Here is an 18739-nt window from a genome sequence, read left to right as displayed (position 1 = left end):
TTTCGTTTGTTTCAAATATATAGTGAATTTTCACCTTTATTAAACTTTTTTATCAATTACAAATGATAAAGGTACAACCAAATTATATTTACAACAATTATATCGTGAGATTTTTTTTATTATATTGTGAGATTTTAATAAAATTAAATTATTGCATTGAATTTTTTGTGTTGTAAGAATTGTTGTACATATTTGGTTATACATATAACATTAGTCTTTATTAATACAAATCTATTTATTGTGTATAATTTTATTCAATTTGTTTTCTCATTCTCATTACATAAGAATTTATTATGAATTTGCGTGTATAATTTGTTTTCCTGATAGCAATCTTAATTTGTGTAGTAAAACAAAGTTGATTATATAATTAAGATGGAAGAATAATTTTGTAAAGGAAATGCGATTAAAGAGTTACATAGTTCCTTGTAAACTAAATAAACGTTCACACGTTTACTAACTTCCACATAAAGGTATCTAGATGGTTTAAATAAATAAATAAATAATTTGGATGATACGATATAGTGAATCCTAAATAAGAGGTTATGAGTTCAATCTTTCTCTGCATCTACTATTTCAACTTTGAGTATGTTACGAAAAGCATGTTTAGTATGATTTATGATCTGGTCAACATAGTTTGCAGACTATTATACTTTTTAGGTTTACCCGAAACACACCAAAAATAGCGACGTTAGGTTCCTTATGTCAAAAAATAATGATAATAAATAAATAATATGTGTGTGCATTGGTACGCTAAAATCCAGGGCAAAAACTTGTGTGAGACAGTCTCAAGGGTCGTATTTGTGAGACGGATCTCTTATTTGTGTAAAAAATATTACTTTTTATTGTGAATATGGGTAGGGTTGACTCGTCTCACAGATTAAGATGCGTGAGACGGTCTCATATGAGACCCACTCAAAATCCAGTAATCACATGACATAAGTGCATCCAAACAATCAAATAGATTTGAAACTCGGGTTTTCGAAATTCTCGTGTAGAAATTCTCAAGTGAGACGTGAGCGAACAACGGAGGACTTAAAAAAAAAATGCCCACCTCAGTTAGCCGTAATTCCTACTTCGTAGAGCTGGCTTCAGAGGCACCGTTTCTTCCAAACTTCTTGTATTGTATTACATATCAGTCCAAGTGGTTTTCACTCAACCTAAGGTAATGTTTGGTTGCGGTTTTATATATCGGTTATTTATCTCGTATAAATCAAATTATTGATTATTATCTCTGATGAATTAAATAATTGAATATAAAATTGCAATGTTATCTTTCATATTTAATTAATTTATTTGTTTATAATAATTACTGGAAAAAAAATTATTAATTTTATTATCTTATCTCAAATTCAATCGATCAAATCAAACATATTATTATTTATTCAATATTATTTTATATCATTTTTAAATATTTTTATATATAAAATCCAATCAAATCTTATCCACCTAGCTAAACGGACTCTCCAAGTGTAAATCTAATATCTATAGTACAGTAATTGCTCAAATATGAATAACATGAATAGAAAGTTTGGTGGAGATAATTTTTTTTAATCAGCTAACATGTATAAACAAATATTATCTCCACCAAACTTTATATATATATATATATATATATATGTTAAAAAAAATATTATCCCTCATTAATAGGTACAGAGACGTGCACTGTTGATGAACAATATAACAAAATTAATCGGATATATGTGTGCGTGTGTCATTCTAAGGCCAATAAAAAAGGCGTGGGAAAAAAGAAGAGAGGACTTCAATATAAAAAAAAAGCCTAAATTTAGATAATCTTTTCAAAACTTCAATATTTATTAGTCTCAAATATATACAATTTATTTGAATTTCCACATATTAATAAAATAATTAAAAAACAAACTTTAAATACAAATTTCCTATTTTTTCTTGTTTATAAATGGGAAATTGTAATTAATAGTATATGTTTGTTTTTTAGAAGTGTTCGTACACGGGTTAGTGAAAGTTCCTTTCCCACAGTGTGAGTGTGATGAGGGTGAGTGTTGTGTGTATCAGAATGTAGGTGTTGTGCGTAGGTGTTGTAACACCCACGACAACATGCAGCGAAAATTATAGTTTAACACATTAACACACAACTGGAATGATAACAATACGAGAGACGAGATATAAATTATGCACAAGTATAAAATACTTGTGCGGTGCCTCATTGCAAAATAATTCACTAGAAAAACTTGTAAGTTTACAAAAACCAATACTAGTGAAAGAATAAAACAACTCGCTTATTAAGACGAGTAACAAATTGCATCCTAAACCTCTAGCAAACCGTATAACCAAAATACATAGGATGCATCAACTGAGAAGTGAAAAGTCTTCAAAAATCAACGCACTAATGAAAACAGTGATTAGGTGTTGTCTTCAGATGTTGTCAGCACTTCACAGCAACAGTTTATCAACGACGCGAGATTGCTTCAATAAAAAAAACTCTCTTCGTACGAATTCGTCTCTCCAAAAGTTTTTTTGCTCTGTATCTTCTTCTCCATTTTATACTAACTTCTCTTCTTAGTCCTATTAAACATGGAAACCAATTTCATTAGGAAACAAACTCTTTTAAAACAAGGATATCATATCTTAAAGATATTATTGGTCATATAAATCTACACGAGATCATATCATAAGTTCGAGATTATTCTCATGTCTAGAAAGGCAAAACATTAAAGATATTAAAAAGGAAAATATATTAAGAAATAAAATTCCTTTCAGTTAGCTTTCAATCTTAGTGATGTGTATTTTAGATTTTAGTAATTTTTGTCATTTTATATTGGGAGGGTTGATACGGCGTAGTAACAAAATATCACACTCAATCGGTGCACACTAGCTTTACCCTAGAAAAAGAACTAAAATTAAAACAACAATAAAACAAAAAACAAACAAATAAAATAAAGCATATTGACACTGAAATTCGATAATATAGATATTAAAATCTCAAAGACAAATACATAGGACTAAATAAAATCTCCACAAAAACTAATTTTTTGAGACATATAGACTATTTGGGTTACCCATGAAAAATTTATTGTTTTTTGTGTCAAAAGTATTATTTTTTATTTTTAAAATGGATAGAGTTGACTTGTTTCAAGAATATTTATTCATGAGACCGTCTCACAAGAAACCTACTCAAAAATCTGAATGACACATATATACATGACCAAAAACACTTTATTTAAAAAAATATGACTAACAAGCGGGAAGTGGTTGGAAGATGTTTTCTTTTATTTATTATTATTATTAATTTTGATATTATTGGATGGAAGATTTGAATTGCTTTAAGAATATGATAAAATTTTATTCTCCTTTAATTTAATAAGTTGGGGGCATATATTTGATTGCACACTTTTACTCCATTGTGGCGTAGGTTGGCATATACTTGATCGGCAAGCACTTGACTACTTATTTACAATTTATGAATTATTAAACATATTATGATTTCTCTCTTTCAAAAATAATAATTAAAAGTTTTTATTATTTGACTTTTTTGTGTTGTAAATGAACCGATCTGGCCTCAGAAATTTGAAATAAATTAAACAAAGGGTACCATAGTCTACAATGAAAATTATACATTTTTAAAAAACACTAATTTTCATCAACTTTTTATTTTTTTATTGTGATAAAAATTCATATTCACTGGAAATATTTGTTATTAAAAAATTCAAAAGATCCAATTAATGGATTATAGAAACCAAAAACGAAAACAAAATGACATGTAAATTTTATCTAAGACCGTAACGGTTTTTCATAAGGTTTTATTAGAACCGTCGTCAATTTTGTTAAGCAACAGTTCACTAAAAACCGTCGCTATAATAGCAACGGTCTTATTAAAACCGTCGCTAAACCTTTCGTTTTTTTGTAGTCATGACTTGATTGAGGAGTAAATAAAAACATATACACATGCCTTGGTTTGTTTTGAAAGAAAAACAAACGAAACGACCACGCGGCGCGGAGGAGACGGAGTTCTTTTGTAGAACCCGTAAATTGGACTGCGTATAAACCATGCATAATTTCTAGTATTTAAATTAAAATAATTTTTATTGCATGAGTATTTAAATTCTTTTCTTTAAATTTATTTATTTTACGCAGTAGTTTAATTGTTACCTTTTCAGTTAAATAAGTGAAGCCGGACTGGAGATGGAGTATTGAGATAAGTTAATAAAGACTTATTTAAGAAGTGGTAATTTAGCATGTTAGTATATATAATTTAAAAAGTTGGCATGCATGCAAGTTATTAAACTTTTTTGGTATTTTATTTAATTGTTTTAAAGCATTAAATGCATGTTTATTTCAATAATTTATGTTTAATTATTTTTATGCATTTTAAGCATAATTCATGCATGATAGGATTTGTTTCATGAAATTTTAAAAGTTCGTGCATTAAGATTTTTAAGTTGCGTTCGAACGAGGATTGAAAACCGGAGAATTTTCAGGAAAATTATTTTAATACACGATTTATTTTTATAAATTAAGTTGAAGTGTTTTTAAGTGTATTTTTCAAAAACGGGAATTTTTGGGTATTTTTACCCGCAAGATTTTAATTTTTATCGGTACGCAAATTTTATAAAATCGGGGGACTTTTTAAGTTTCCGGCTAATATTTTCAAAATCTTTTCAACCTCTCACTTAAACAGCTGATTGAATAATATGGCAAATCAAAATTTTCTAGCAACACAATAACTTATTTTCAACAAAGAGGTGCTACAACATACACTTTAGCATCACTGTTTCCATCATCAGTCTTTACTTGAACTTCTGACATTTTATACGGAAGGCCATGCATCACATACTCAAATTTGTCTGCAAGTGATTTTTGTTTGCCCTGCAAATGGACGATATGACCATAAATGAAAGCAAGAGGCTTGACCAATAACAATGCCCTTGACGATGTCGACAAATTGTTGCTTTAGAATGAATCCAAACAAAGTCCGAGAATAATGTAACAAGAACCACTCCGGATCGCAACTCCTTAAATTTACAGAAAAATAAAACAAACAAAGGATCACCAAATAAATCACAAGCCTTGTAACAAACTCTTCTGCCCAGATGTTCGAACACACAAAATTGATAATTGTGAAGAACCGTCTATTGATGTATATGTCCCAACTCGAAAATTCGGTAATACAGTTCTACAAACCAACCACATTTACCATCACGAACAAGAAATGCAGCATTCATCCAGCAGATGACGAAATATAAAAGAAGTCCACAAGAAATATGTCAGATACATTATCTTCGCAGAACTAATATGGTAAACATATGGAATTTCCTCAACTTTTCCAATCGAGACAGAGTGAGAATCAAACAAGAGTACCTCAGGAAAGTAGCCTGTAACAGCCGAACCATCCATCAACAGAGTGTTAGTTATCACCATTCGGTATTTCTCACCCGGGAGCATATGATATATTTCTTTGTTCACATCTAACTCCAGATAAAACTCCTCAACTTCACTTCTTGCGATGATACGCGAAACTGAAAAATCATTCAAACCCATTAGCTAAAACCCAAAGATTTTCTTGTTCCAACACAATTTTTTACAACTTTATGTTTTGTTTTTTATCCTAGCAACTGCAGCAATATATAAAAGTCTCATTAACTGAAACAAAATATAAAATCAAAAGTGAAAGTAGAGAGTGAGAGAGAAAGCAAAGTTTTCACTACCCTTGTCATATACAACTTGATTATCCACTTTATGGACCTTGATTATCTCGTCAAAGTAAAACTCCGCCATTGCTCTGCAACCTGTAATGCATATCGAAAACGAAGGACAAAAATTTTCAACATTTGAAGAGAATATTCTGAATTTTTTCATACGTCCTAAGAGTGTAATGGCCGAAAATTAAGATAATGGTAGGGAAAAATATTTCTTAAATGATGTATTTTAAATCTTTAGTGTTTTATCTACCCATTAAATATTTTAGTGAATTAAGAAATTAATTATTGAACTTTATTTACTATTTATCTCAATTTACTTAAATAATTCCTTAAACATTCTCTTACATTAAAAATACTTATTAATTATCTTAAATAAATTCTAAGAATGTTTTCTTAATATTAAATTTTATCACAATACTCCAACTCCAGTCCGGCCTCACTTATTTAACTGAAAAAGGTAACAATTAAACAACTGCGTAAAATAAATAAATTTAAAGAAAAGAATTTAAATCCTCACGCAATAAAAATCATTTTAATTTAAATACTATAAATTATGCACGACTAATACGTAGTCTGATTTAACGGGTTATACAAAAAGCATTTTACGTTTTTCAGCCCTCGGTCTCCGTTCTTCGATCGCAATTTGAATAATCCCTAAAAATACAATTTTATGCATAATGACAATAAAAATCCTATTTAACATATAATCATGCATGTCACATAATCAATTAAGCAATTAAAATAATTTAATTAACCATTTTTCAGAATTCCTAGATTTGCATGCCGTTGGATTACGTCGTCTTAATTTTGGACCTTACAATAACCATACTTTTACCATTCCAATGAACATAACCATAAACAATAATCATTACCATATCATACAATAATAAATCATGAATATCCAATAACCATATCTCCAAAACATCAAACCAAAGAATACATCATTGACAATAACATGATAAAAGGTTGGGATATTACAAGTTTACTTTAAAAGATTTAATTACATTTCAGATTCTTTTATGCTCAAACATATGAAATGCTGTTTCATTTTAGTTTTTCCTTTTGGGAGATCCTTTAATATATTATTGTTTATTGTCATTTTAAGCTAGATCAAGCCAACTCGACAAGCTAACGAAGACTCTTCACCCTAACTATGGCAAATGGTGAGTGCAAAAATGAGGAGTTGCCATCTTCTCAAGGATTCATGAAGATGGACACTGTTACGGAGAGTGTTCAAAGGATCTTGATTTTCCATAGCAACTGATCCAGTTCTGACAAGAATAAAACATACATCGGCTGACGCTTTCCAGCTCAGCTCAAAGAACCTCATTTTCGCCCAAACAAGCATAAAACTAAGTTAAATGACACGTTATACATTGTTCCAACATTTTCTTGTGGTTAACCAAACAGCAAGACTAGAATTAATGCAAACAACATAGACCCGAAATCAAGACCTTATGTTATGTTTCATATCTTTCGCAACAGAAGAAACAGCTTCTGGTCGACTTTAAACTTGTGCACCTTCAGGGGATCGCCTCTCAGCAGCAATTGAAGGCCTCCAAATGAAACATAGACAGCCCTGTCACAAATTAAAGATCAGATTGATTGCTCAATGAACAAGAGCTGAACAAATCATAATTCCGATGAAAAAGCAAAGCAACTGGGTGTTAATGTATAATTTGTTTCATGTAATGCTGGGGTTGAAGGATTAGGTTATTTTCATTAGAAATACTCAATTTTTAAGCTATAGTTATGAATACAGAAAGTATCCTCAGAAAAATATAATTATAAATTGCCTATTTAAAATAAGAATATGAAATTCATGACTCCAGTTAAATAAAAAGCACTTGAAATTTTTTTAATATCAGAAAAAAAAATGAAAGATACGAAATACACGTCAAGATCCTTCGATTCAAAGACAACTCAATAAAAAAATGAAGCAATTTGGACTCTGACTTCCAACCTCTCACTTAAACAGCTGATTGAATAATATGGCAAATCAAAATTTTCTAGCAACACAATAACTTATTTTCAACAAAGAGGTGCTACAACATACACTTTAGCATCACTGTTTCCATCATCAGTCTTTACTTGAACTTCTGACATTTTATACGGAAGGCCATGCATCACATACTCAAATTTGTCTGCAAGTGATTTTTGTTTGCCCTGCAAATGGACGATATGACCATAAATGAAAGCAAGAGGCTTGACCAATAACAATGCCCTTGACGATGTCGACAAATTGTTGCTTTAGAATGAATCCAAACAAAGTCCGAGAATAATGTAACAAGAACCACTCCGGATCGCAACTCCTTAAATTTACAGAAAAATAAAACAAACAAAGGATCACCAAATAAATCACAAGCCTTGTAACAAACTCTTCTGCCCAGATGTTCGAACACACAAAATTGATAATTGTGAAGAACCGTCTATTGATGTATATGTCCCAACTCGAAAATTCGGTAATACAGTTCTACAAACCAACCACATTTACCATCACGAACAAGAAATGCAGCATTCATCCAGCAGATGACGAAATATAAAAGAAGTCCACGAATCAAGAAATATGTCAGATACATTATCTTCGCAGAACTAATATGGTAAACATATGGAATTTCCTCAACTTTTCCAATCGAGACAGAGTGAGAATCAAACAGAGTACCTCAGGAAAGTAGCCTGTAACAGCCGAACCATCCATCAACAGAGTGTTAGTTATCACCATTCGGTATTTCTCACCCGGGAGCATATGATATATTTCTTTGTTCACATCTAACTCCAGATAAAACTCCTCAACTTCACTTCTTGCGATGATACGCGAAACTGAAAAATCATTCAAACCCATTAGCTAAAACCCAAAGATTTTCTTGTTCCAACACAATTTTTTACAACTTTATGTTCTGCTTTTTATCCTAGCAACTGCAGCAATATATAAAAGTCTCATTAACTGAAACAAAATACAAATCAAAAGTGAAAGTAGAGAGTGAGAGAGAAAGCAAAGTTTTCAGTACCCTTGTCATATACAACTTGATTATCCACTTTATGGACCTTGATTATCTCGTCAAAGTAAAACTCCGCCATTGCTCTGCAACCTGTAATGCATATCGAAAACGAAGGACAAAAATTTTCAACATTTGAAGAGAATATTCTGAATTTTTTCATACAATTTCTTTGAAATAATTAATATTACTTACAGATGATGGGAGGGTCTTGCAAGAGAGGGAGGGTCCGAGGTTTAGAGTTTTATAAAATCCGTCGCTATATTAATCGACGATTTTTAAAAAAATTGCCGCTTAAGAAGCGACTGTATTTATGCGTAAAAATAAAAAAAACTACTACGTAAAAATTAAAATTATGTATAAATTTTTTGTAAAAAAAAAAGTTTTAAAACCTGATTTGGGCGAAGATATGCAGCTTCACGTAACGGGAGATCGCACCGACGAAGAAATCTACGAAATGAATACGAAAAAATGTTAGTACAAAATAAAAAAATCGAAACTTCGAAAAAAGTGATAGAGTTTCGCTACTACCAGATATGGGTGACAAATCATTTAAGAATATGTTCATGAACCTCGGTATATATAGACAAATAGCGACGGTGTTTCTAAAACCGTCGCTATTAGCTACGGTTAAGCTACAACCGTCGCTATAATAGCGACGGTGTAACCTAAAACTGTCGCCGATCAGATCGGCGACGGTTTGTTAATAACCGTCGCCGATCTCGATTAACAGTCGCTATTCTCTACATCGGCGACGGTTTGTGCATAACAGTCGCTATTAAATCAAAAAACAACCGAAACGACGACGCGGCGCAGAGGAGACGGAGTTCTTTTCTTTACTCACTTTCTCTCTTGTTTTACCTTGCTTTCTTTCGACTTTTTGCTGAATATTGTTGTGAAGTTTTCGAGATTATGGGGAGGGAAATTGGCTAGGATATGAATTGAAAGTTTACTAATAGATGGGAGATTAGAAATGTACTAGACTTGAGACGTAATGAGAATGATTTGATATCAAAAAATTTGAGGGATAATTAGGAGTGCACTTGGTCGATTTTTTGTCTAGGAACAAGGTAGAAAATTGCTTAATTAATTATTTGTTAGTGATTTAAAAGTGGGGAAATTATCTATCAAGAAAGATTATGGAATTGAATCAAGGAATGAGTTGTTAAATATTTTGAATCTAGAAAAGGAGGGGGCCGAAATTTAACTCTTAAAAATGGGGTGGAATATTGCTTAATTATTAATTATTGAAGATTTAAAGTTGAAGAGATTATTTACAATGAAAGGGATAAGGAAATGAATCAAATAATGGTGAGTTGTAAATTCCATAACAAGTCTTCCAAGGTGGCCGATTTTTCTAAGATAAATGGGGATGAAATATTGCTAGATAAACATGGTAGAAATATTGCTTAAATGTTAATTAGTGGTGAATAAAATTGAAGGGAATTATCTACTATGAATGGATAGGGAAAGATATCAAAGTTTGAGAGTTGACAAATACAATTAAATCCTAAGAGTGTAATGGACGAAAACTAAGATAATGGGAGGAAAAAATATTTCTTAAATGATGTATTTTAAATCTTTAGTGTTTTATCTACCCATTAAATATTTTAGTGAATTAACAAATTAATTATTGAACTTTATTTACTACTTATCTCAAGTTACTTAAATAATTCCTTAAACATTCTCTTACATTAAAAATACTTATTAATTATCTTAAACAAATTCTAGGAATGTTTTCTTAATATTAAATTTTATCACAATACTCCAACTCCAGTCCGGCCTCACTTATTTAACTGAAAAAGGTAACAATTAAACAACTGCGTAAAATAAATAAATTTAAAGAAAAGAATTTAAATCCTCACGCAATAAAAATCATTTTAATTTAAATACTATAAATTATGCACGGCTAATACGTAGTCTGATTTAACGGGTTATACAAAAAGCATTTTACGTTTTTCAGCCCTCGGTCTCCGTTCTTCGATCGCAATTTGAATAATCCTTAAAAATACAATTTTATGCATAATGACAATAAAAATCCTATTTAACATATAATCATGCATGTCACATAATCAATTAAGCAATTAAAATAATTTAATAAACCATTTTTCAGAATTCTTAGATTTGCATGCCGTTGGATTACGTCGTCTTAATTTTGGACCTTACAATAACCATACTTTTACCATTCCAATGAATATAACCATAAACAATAATCATTACCATATCATACAATAATAAATCATGAATATCTAATAACCATATCTCCAAAACATCAAACCAAAGAATACATCATTGACAATAACATAATAAAAGATGGGATATTACAAGTTTACTTTAAAAGATTTAATTACATTTCAGATTCTTCTATGCTCAAACATATGAAATGCCGTTTCATTTTAGTTTTTTCTTTTGGGAGATCCTTTAATATATTATTGTTTATTGTCATTTTAAAATACCATATTTTATTCAGATTATTATGATGAAGCAATCGAATAGACCAAAATTTTGAGATGTACAATCGATTTGCTATAATTAAATTTTTTTTCTATCATTAAATTATATAGCATAAAGTAAGATTCGAAATTCAGCTCCGTAAAAATTATTCGAAATTTAGCTCCGTAAAAATCATCATAATGTATGACCATTTACTATGTCAAATGTGACGTCAGAAGATACAAAAGAATATGTGAACTACATATTGTAAGACATTTTTATTAAAATCATATTCTAAATTGTCATTTGAACTCATTCCAATTAATCAAATCCATTTCTACATTTTTCTTGTGGGATTTAACCTAAAGAATTCACGAAATTTCAAGAATTAAAGCCCATTCATGAACAATTTAAAAAACCAAGATCGGAAGCTTGGTTAGCAGACTAACCGCACACAAGCTTGTGTTTATATATATAAAAAAACAAAACAGATAATAATATTTTAAACAATAAAAGATGGCTAGATATCGCACAAGCTTTTGAAAGCCTACACCCGAGCGTAAGCTTGTGGTCGATTAAGTTCGAGCTTGATTTAAGCTAGATCAAGCCAACTCGACAAGCTAATGAAGACTCTTCACCCTAACTATGGCAAATGGTGAGTGCAAAAATGAGGAGTTGCCATCTTCTCAAGAATTCATGAAGATGGACACTGTTACAGAGAGTGTTCAAAGGATCTTGATTTTCCATAGCAACTGATCCAGTTCTGACAAGAATAAAACATACATCGGCTGACGCTTTCCAGCTCAGCTCAAAAAACCTCATTTTCGCCCAAACAAGCATAAAACTAAGTTAAATGACACGTTATACATTGTTCCAACATTTTCTTGTGGTTAACCAAACAGCAAGACTAGAATTAATGCAAACAACATAGACCCGAAATCAAGACCTTATGTTATGTTTCATATCTTTCGCAACAGAAGAAACAGCTTCTGGTCGACTTTAAACTTGTGCACCTTCAGGGGATCGCCTCTCAGCAGCAATTGAAGGCCTCCAAATGAAACATAGACAGCCCTGTCACAAATTAAAGATCAGATTGATTGCTCAATGAACAAGAGCTGAACAAATCATAATTCCGATGAAAAAGCAAAGCAACTGGGTGTTAATGTATAATTTGTTTCATGTAATGCTGGGGTTGAAGGATTAGGTTATTTTCATTAGAAATACTCAATTTTTAAGCTATAGTTATGAATACAGAAAGTATCCTCAGAAAAATATAATTATAAATTGCCTATTTAAAATAAGAATATGAAATTCATGACTCCAGTTAAATAAAAAGCACTTGAAATTTTTTTAATATCAGAAAAAAAAATGAAAGATACGAAATACACGTCAAGATCCTTCGATTCAAAGACAACTCAATAAAAAAATGAAGCAATTTGGACTCTGACTTCCAACCTCTTACTTAAACAGCTGATTGAATAATATGGCAAATCAAAATTTTCTAGCAACACAATAACTTATTTTCAACAAAGAGGTGCTACAACATACACTTTAGCATCACTGTTTCCATCATCAGTCTTTACTTGAACTTCTGACATTTTATACGGAAGGCCATGCATCACATACTCAAATTTGTCTGCAAGTGATTTTTGTTTGCCCTGCAAATGGACGATATGACCATAAATGAAAGCAAGAGGCTTGACCAATAACAATGCCCTTGACGATGTCGACAAATTGTTGCTTTAGAATGAATCCAAACAAAGTCCGAGAATAATGTAACAAGAACCACTCCGGATCGCAACTCCTTAAATTTACAGAAAAATAAAACAAACAAAGGATCACCAAATAAATCACAAGCCTTGTAACAAACTCTTCTGCCCAGATGTTCGAACACACAAAATTGATAATTGTGAAGAACCGTCTATTGATGTATATGTCCCAACTCGAAAATTCGGTAATACAGTTCTACAAACCAACCACATTTACCATCACGAACAAGAAATGCAGCATCATCCAGCAGATGACGAAATATAAAAGAAGTCCACGAATCAAGAAATATGTCAGATACATTATCTTTGCAGAACTAATATGGTAAACATATGGAATTTCCTCAACTTTTCCAATCGAGACAGAGTGAGAATCAAACAAGAGTACCTCAGGAAAGTAGCCTGTAACAGCCGAACCATCCATCAACAGAGTGTTAGTTATCACCATTCGGTATTTCTCACCCGGGAGCATAGGATATATTTCTTTGTTCACATCTAACTCCAGATAAAACTCCTCAACTTCACTTCTTGCGATGATACGCGAAACTGAAAAATCATTCAAACCCATTAGCTAAAACCCAAAGATTTTCTTGTTCCAACACAATTTTTTACAACTTTATGTTCTGCTTTTTATCCTAGCAACTGCAGCAATATATAAAAGTCTCATTAACTGAAACAAAATACAAATCAAAAGTGAAAATAGAGAGTGAGAGAGAAAGCAAAGTTTTCACTACCCTTGTCATATACAACTTGATTATCCACTTTATGGACCTTGATTATTTCGTCAAAGTAAAACTCCGCCATTGCTCTGCAACCTGTAATGCATATCGAAAACGAAGGACAAAAATTTTCAACATTTGAAGAGAATATTCTGAATTTTTTCATACGATTTCTTTGAAATAATTAATGTTACTTACAGATGGAAGCGTCTTGCAAGAGAGGGAGGGTCCGAGGTTTAGGGATTTTAATGTTTCCCACTTCAGCTTCGAAAATTCACGGGGTGAAGAAGGAATGTTTTATTTTATTTTATTTTATTTTATTTTTTAAAAAGACTTTTAGTGGGTTCGGGCTCCAATGTGATTTGTCCATAATATATAATAAATTAATAAATAACCTGATTATATTTTTTTAAGAAAAACCCAGTTAACAGCCTCAAAGAGTGCTGAAAATATTTTCTCCGGTTTACCTGATTTTCGTTGATTTGCAAGTTGTTACGCTATGTTAGAAGGTTTACCATTAACAAAAAGAAAACAAGAATGCTAAAAATAATGACCGAAGAAAGATTTAAATCAATGAACAATAGCCGAAGTTCAATTCATCATAAAGAGGGATTTCAATCAATGAACCAACAATCCCAGTCCAGCCACAAGGGCCACGAGGAATAACATTACATTCCACATGAGAAAGGTAAGGAAAAGATAATAGAGGATGAATGCAAACCTAGAAAAATATATACGTCAGAATGTGAAAGCCAAATTTGCTTCGAGGCGATCAAAAAGAAAAAGAAACTAAATGACGAATGCAAATATTAGAAACATAGCAGGATGGATATTCCGCACTGCACTGAAACGTCTGCCATTTTTATTGTTTTAAAAATATAGAATTTTTTATTTATTTTTTTAAAAAACCTTACCAAAATTTTGGCCATTACATACACATATACATAAAAATACTTTTGCATCATTTTAAAAGAAAACATTCAACTAGTAATTAAAAACCCAAAGGAAATAGTCAAAACAAGAAATCGTTAAACGTTTTACCAAACCTAAAAAGCACTAAATTTGAAAAGTGTCATCCTCTCAAAAACCACTCAAAAGCATAAATAAATAGTCTTAAAAATCTTTTAATGTAAATCGGATTCATAAATCATAAGTGCGGAAAAAGTAGAAGCGCTAGTCCTCGGGTTGTGTGCATCGACAGTCCAAAAAAATCAATCATCAAGTCCTCCCTCAAACTCAACTGAATCCATCACACCTAGTGAGTCTAAAGACTCAACACACCATAATCTTTGTAACAAATATTAAGTATAAAATCACAAACAATAGTGAAAATAATTTTACGTAAAAATAACATTTTTATGACATACAAACATAAACCTTAACCATTTCTTTTTCTCAAACATAACATAAATTTTTTATCATGATCATAAACATTTTCCTTTCCTTTATTGAATTCAGATCGTTAATTGTGACTTTCCTCAAACCTCAAAAAGTCGATGAATCCATCTACATGAAACCGCAGTACTGAGCGGCGGGAGACACCAGCAACACTCTCACCGATCAACTGGAACCTGGCCTATCCTCATCGAATGAAAATACGATCGTTGGGGCTCCTTCTGAGGCCTTTTCCCATAAATGGGCTCCCTCTGGGGCCTTCTCCCCTCACGATATTCCCATTCTTACCTCAAACCTCATAACCTCAATAGTCACAATTACTTCACTTCTTTCAACGTTTTACATTCTCATCACTTTACAAAAATCGTGCATAACATATCATTTTTGTTTTTGAAACCAAGCATGCAACATATTTTTTAAATGTCAACATTAAATCATAAAAATCTAATAGACATTTAAAAATCATAATTTAATCATGTAACCTTTCATAAACATTTAACAATAATTATAATATCATAAAAACAACATTTAGAGCACTGTCATGACGTTTACTAATTTATAGGTGTAAAAATACCGTTTTACCATTGGACGTAATATTTTATGTTTTTGACTTTTTCTTGATTTCGTAACTCTAACATGTCCCAATTAATTATTTAAGCTTAAATTAAAATTTCAAAAATTTTATTTAGTTTAAAAACTAGACTTTTTAATTTAACTTTAATTAATCGTTTTGACGGTGTTTTAATCCCGAAAAAAATCTTAAACTTTAATATAAAATTCCTAAATTCAAAACTAAGTCTTTTTATATTAATTTAGCCCTTATGAACCATGACTCGACCCCCATGAGCTATTTTTCGATTTTTAAAACAAAAAAGAAACCCTAATAGAACCTTATGTGTTACCCTCGAGCCATATGTGTTTTCCCATGAGCCAGGCCCGAACCATCCTGAACCAACCACAAGCCAGACCCCCTATGGACCCTACTGGACCCTTAGAACCCTTTAGGAGTCACCCCAAGCTCGAAAACGATGCTACATCCATGGCCGAGAACTTTACTTGGCATAGGACACTCCCAACTTGCTAGGACTCTAACCAACCGAGCTAGCCCCTAGACCAACCTATCGTGCACCCTCTTAGGACCCTAGTGAGACACCCTAGCCCAGCCCGTGACCCTTGGCTGCACCGCACCAATGCCTGCGCGCTGCTGCACCTAAGCGTGCAGCAACAACTCTATAAAGGCCAGAAAATTGTTGTTTGAAAATTTGTGGAAAAATTGAAAATTTACTCTTTAAAATAATCAAAATTTGCCTCATTCACAAAATCAACTGATAAATCAAGTTTAATTGTTCAAAATAACAGCGGAAGAAATTATTACTCGCCAAAATAATAAGTTAAAGTATCCAACAACTGATAAAATGTTTGAGCATAAAAAAATGGCAAGTGCTGTAAATGAGGTCCTCGGGTTCCACTACTGCCGACCCAAGCTAGCTCACTGGTCCCCGCCCTCGGCCCCGACATCATCAGTACCTACAACAATCAAGTCTAGTGAGCCTAAAGACTCAGCATTCATATATCGTACATAACGAGTAAATAATATAGTAAAATTTGCTTGGGTAAAAATATCATGTCATGAGGCATAACATGAAAATAACTTGTTATGAGCAATTATAATACGTGCATAACTGAACTGAAAATCATAGTGAAAATGTTTGCTCCTTGGAGCCCTGTAATAAAATAGCATGTAATAATTTTCTGGTGAGATTATGGTCTACGCAAGTGGCCCCTGAACTGAACTGACCGGTAACTGGCGACCGGGCCTGTAACTGGCGACATGACTTAGTAATGTACGTCTGATCAGACCACTGCCACAGTACTGGGTGAAACAACTGAACTGACCGGTAACTGGCGATCGGGCCTGTAACTGGCGACAGGACTTAGTAATGCTCTCATAACCGGTAACTGACGACCGGACCGGTAACTGGCGATCGGATTTAATCATGATAGTAAAGTGACCACAAGCAATATCGCATAAATCTCAAAATGAATATTTTTGCACGTAATATAATTAGATAACATCATTAAATATGAACAATTTCGATCTTCTTGCATTAAAATCATGTACTTGCGATATTTAAAAATACCTATATGGCTTGATTGAAGAGTGAAATAAGATATAAACATGCCTTGGTTTGTTTTGACAGAAAACAAACGAAATAACGACGCGGCGCGGCGGAGACGGAGTGCTCTTCACTTTCTCACTTTTTCTCTCTTAATTCCTTTAAACCAAGCATGCACCATAATTATTATAATAACGTAAAAATTGTAAACGTGATGCATTAACATTTAAAAATATCATGATTTGTGCTCAGGGCGCTGCTAGGACCAAAATCTCACCCTGGGTGCAAAATGACCATTTTGCCCCTGTAAACCAAAAAATTGTCGTTTCAACCCTGGACCTCTAAAATTGACCCGAAACTTACCAAACTCCTTAAAAATATCTCAAAACATATTTAAAAATATTTCTTAGACGTAAACTTGAGCTCGTTTAAAAACTTAAACGGTGCGCTTTAAAACTTGGACCGGAGTCCCGGTTTTAACCCGAATCGACCCGAAACTTTACCAAAAATTTCCCTAACTTTTTATCATACCTTAAAAACACCTAAAAAGGTCCTAAAATTCTAATATCAGGCCTAAAGACCCTCGGCTAAATTTTCAGCTTCAGCCACAACTCACGGCCCTTCCCATTTTTATAATCCTATTACAACACGGCCCCCAATTCTTTAAACATTCGGTCCTCCCTTATATCCCCACCTGTACAGCACTTAAGGCACACCATTAGGACCCTAATGACCCTTCTAAGCCAAGCCAAACCAATACATAAGGCCGCTGCACAAGCCACGTGCAGAAACCAACCGAAAATTTGCACCTCCATCATGATTCACGCTAGACTTCCAAGGATCGAGCCTCTCCCTCGACCAAACACCCATGGCTCATTCCTAACATCTTACTAGACTCTACATGGTCTGAAACACAGCTAGGTTCGAGTCCATGCATCGCAGCACCTCCGAACCTTTCGATCATGCCAAACCGAACAAAACCCAAGACATCACCTCTCGATCTCTCCTCCTACAGCAGCACTGCACCATTTTCACTCCAAGACTCCATCGTGACACTACCATCAGATCTTGAACAGCCCCAAGCCACAGCCCCTTGCAACTCAATTAAGAAAACGTGAGCACAAATAAGAAGATAGCATGAACGTGTGAAAACCGAACCCATCTGTTACGTATAGGGCTGGATCGAAACATATCATGCATAAACACATTCATCAGTATGTAATACATGTATGATGCAGAAAGAAATGATACAAAGCATGCCTTAATGAGAGGAAGAACCAAAACGAAGCAAATGGAGACCCGGGTGAAATTTTATTGCAAGAACAAGCCAAACACCGAAAGCTTCCAGCTGCTGGGTGATGAAACCGAGGGGTGGGAATATGAAAGAGGTGGGTGTCGGCTGAGATGGGATTAGGTTTAGGGTAAATGGTGTTTAGGTGCTAATTATATAGATAATCTTAAGTTAATGGGCCATAATTGTATTTTAAAGGTTTATAAAAGATTTTTAAGCCCAATAAGTCCAAAAATAGGCCCATTAAATCCAAACGCACTCCCGAAAAATATTTTGTGTTGAAACGATTTTGAAAATATTATCCGAGCCCTAAAAAAATTTTCCAATTCGATAAAATTTGCGTACCG

At 32.7% G+C, this 18739-nt stretch overlaps 3 protein-coding genes across 6 annotated transcripts; all 3 read right to left on the bottom strand.

The window, feature by feature from the left end:
- Window positions 1–4642: 4642 nt before the first annotated feature.
- On the bottom strand, window positions 4643–5841 carry LOC142539082 (DNA-directed RNA polymerases II, IV and V subunit 8B-like). Of its 2 annotated transcripts, XM_075644375.1 has the most exons (4): window positions 5682–5841; window positions 5335–5492; window positions 5027–5149; window positions 4643–4842 (listed from the first exon to the last, which is right to left on the bottom strand). In XM_075644375.1, the coding sequence occupies exons 1-4, from the start codon at window positions 5830–5832 to the stop codon at window positions 4708–4710; spliced, it is 567 nt and encodes a 188-aa protein (XP_075500490.1). In that variant the 5' UTR covers window positions 5833–5841; the 3' UTR covers window positions 4643–4707. The 2 variants fall into 2 exon arrangements, with proteins under 2 accessions (XP_075500490.1, XP_075500491.1); XM_075644376.1 differs by lacking the exon at window positions 5027–5149.
- Window positions 5842–6905: 1064 nt separating this feature from the next.
- LOC142541002 (DNA-directed RNA polymerases II, IV and V subunit 8B-like) lies at window positions 6906–9196 on the bottom strand. Of its 2 annotated transcripts, XM_075647530.1 has the most exons (6): window positions 9064–9196; window positions 8684–8764; window positions 8338–8495; window positions 8026–8148; window positions 7732–7841; window positions 6906–7254 (listed from the first exon to the last, which is right to left on the bottom strand). In XM_075647530.1, the coding sequence occupies exons 2-6, from the start codon at window positions 8751–8753 to the stop codon at window positions 7143–7145; spliced, it is 573 nt and encodes a 190-aa protein (XP_075503645.1). In that variant the 5' UTR covers window positions 8754–8764; window positions 9064–9196; the 3' UTR covers window positions 6906–7142. The 2 variants fall into 2 exon arrangements, with proteins under 2 accessions (XP_075503645.1, XP_075503646.1); XM_075647531.1 differs by lacking the exon at window positions 8026–8148.
- A 2398-nt stretch (window positions 9197–11594) lies between these two features.
- On the bottom strand, window positions 11595–13905 carry LOC142539081 (DNA-directed RNA polymerases II, IV and V subunit 8B-like). Of its 2 annotated transcripts, XM_075644373.1 has the most exons (6): window positions 13788–13905; window positions 13605–13685; window positions 13259–13416; window positions 12947–13069; window positions 12653–12762; window positions 11595–12175 (listed from the first exon to the last, which is right to left on the bottom strand). In XM_075644373.1, the coding sequence occupies exons 2-6, from the start codon at window positions 13672–13674 to the stop codon at window positions 12064–12066; spliced, it is 573 nt and encodes a 190-aa protein (XP_075500488.1). In that variant the 5' UTR covers window positions 13675–13685; window positions 13788–13905; the 3' UTR covers window positions 11595–12063. The 2 variants fall into 2 exon arrangements, with proteins under 2 accessions (XP_075500488.1, XP_075500489.1); XM_075644374.1 differs by lacking the exon at window positions 12947–13069.
- Between the last annotated feature and the right edge of the window lie 4834 nt (window positions 13906–18739).

The sequence above is a fragment of the Primulina tabacum genome, chromosome 3 (genome assembly GCF_025594145.1).
Source record: "Primulina tabacum isolate GXHZ01 chromosome 3, ASM2559414v2, whole genome shotgun sequence".
NCBI classification, from domain to species: Eukaryota; Viridiplantae; Streptophyta; class Magnoliopsida; order Lamiales; family Gesneriaceae; genus Primulina; species Primulina tabacum.
This window is presented reverse-complemented; position numbering and strand designations above follow the sequence as displayed.

Excerpts from the sequence above, each read along its gene's own strand:
- LOC142539082 (XM_075644375.1), bottom strand. The coding sequence starts at position 5,832 with ATGAAAAAATTCAGAATATTCTCTTCAAATGTTGAAAATTTTTGTCCT. Across the intron at positions 5,493-5,681 it reads TCAAGTTGTATATGACAAGG|TTTCGCGTATCATCGCAAGA; the intron begins GTAGTGAAAACT and ends ATGATTTTTCAG. Across the intron at positions 5,150-5,334 it reads TTACAGGCTACTTTCCTGAG|AACTGTATTACCGAATTTTC; the intron begins GTACTCTTGTTT and ends GTTGGTTTGTAG.
- LOC142541002 (XM_075647530.1), bottom strand. The coding sequence starts at position 8,753 with ATGGCGGAGTTTTACTTTGACGAGATAATCAAGGTCCATAAAGTGGAT. Across the intron at positions 8,496-8,683 it reads TCAAGTTGTATATGACAAGG|TTTCGCGTATCATCGCAAGA; the intron begins GTACTGAAAACT and ends ATGATTTTTCAG. Across the intron at positions 8,149-8,337 it reads TTACAGGCTACTTTCCTGAG|AACTGTATTACCGAATTTTC; the intron begins GTACTCTGTTTG and ends GTTGGTTTGTAG.
- LOC142539081 (XM_075644373.1), bottom strand. The coding sequence starts at position 13,674 with ATGGCGGAGTTTTACTTTGACGAAATAATCAAGGTCCATAAAGTGGAT. Across the intron at positions 12,763-12,946 it reads CAAGGCTTGTGATTTATTTG|GGCAAACAAAAATCACTTGC; the intron begins GTGATCCTTTGT and ends GTCCATTTGCAG. Across the intron at positions 12,176-12,652 it reads GGAAACAGTGATGCTAAAGT|GGCTGTCTATGTTTCATTTG; the intron begins GTATGTTGTAGC and ends AATTTGTGACAG.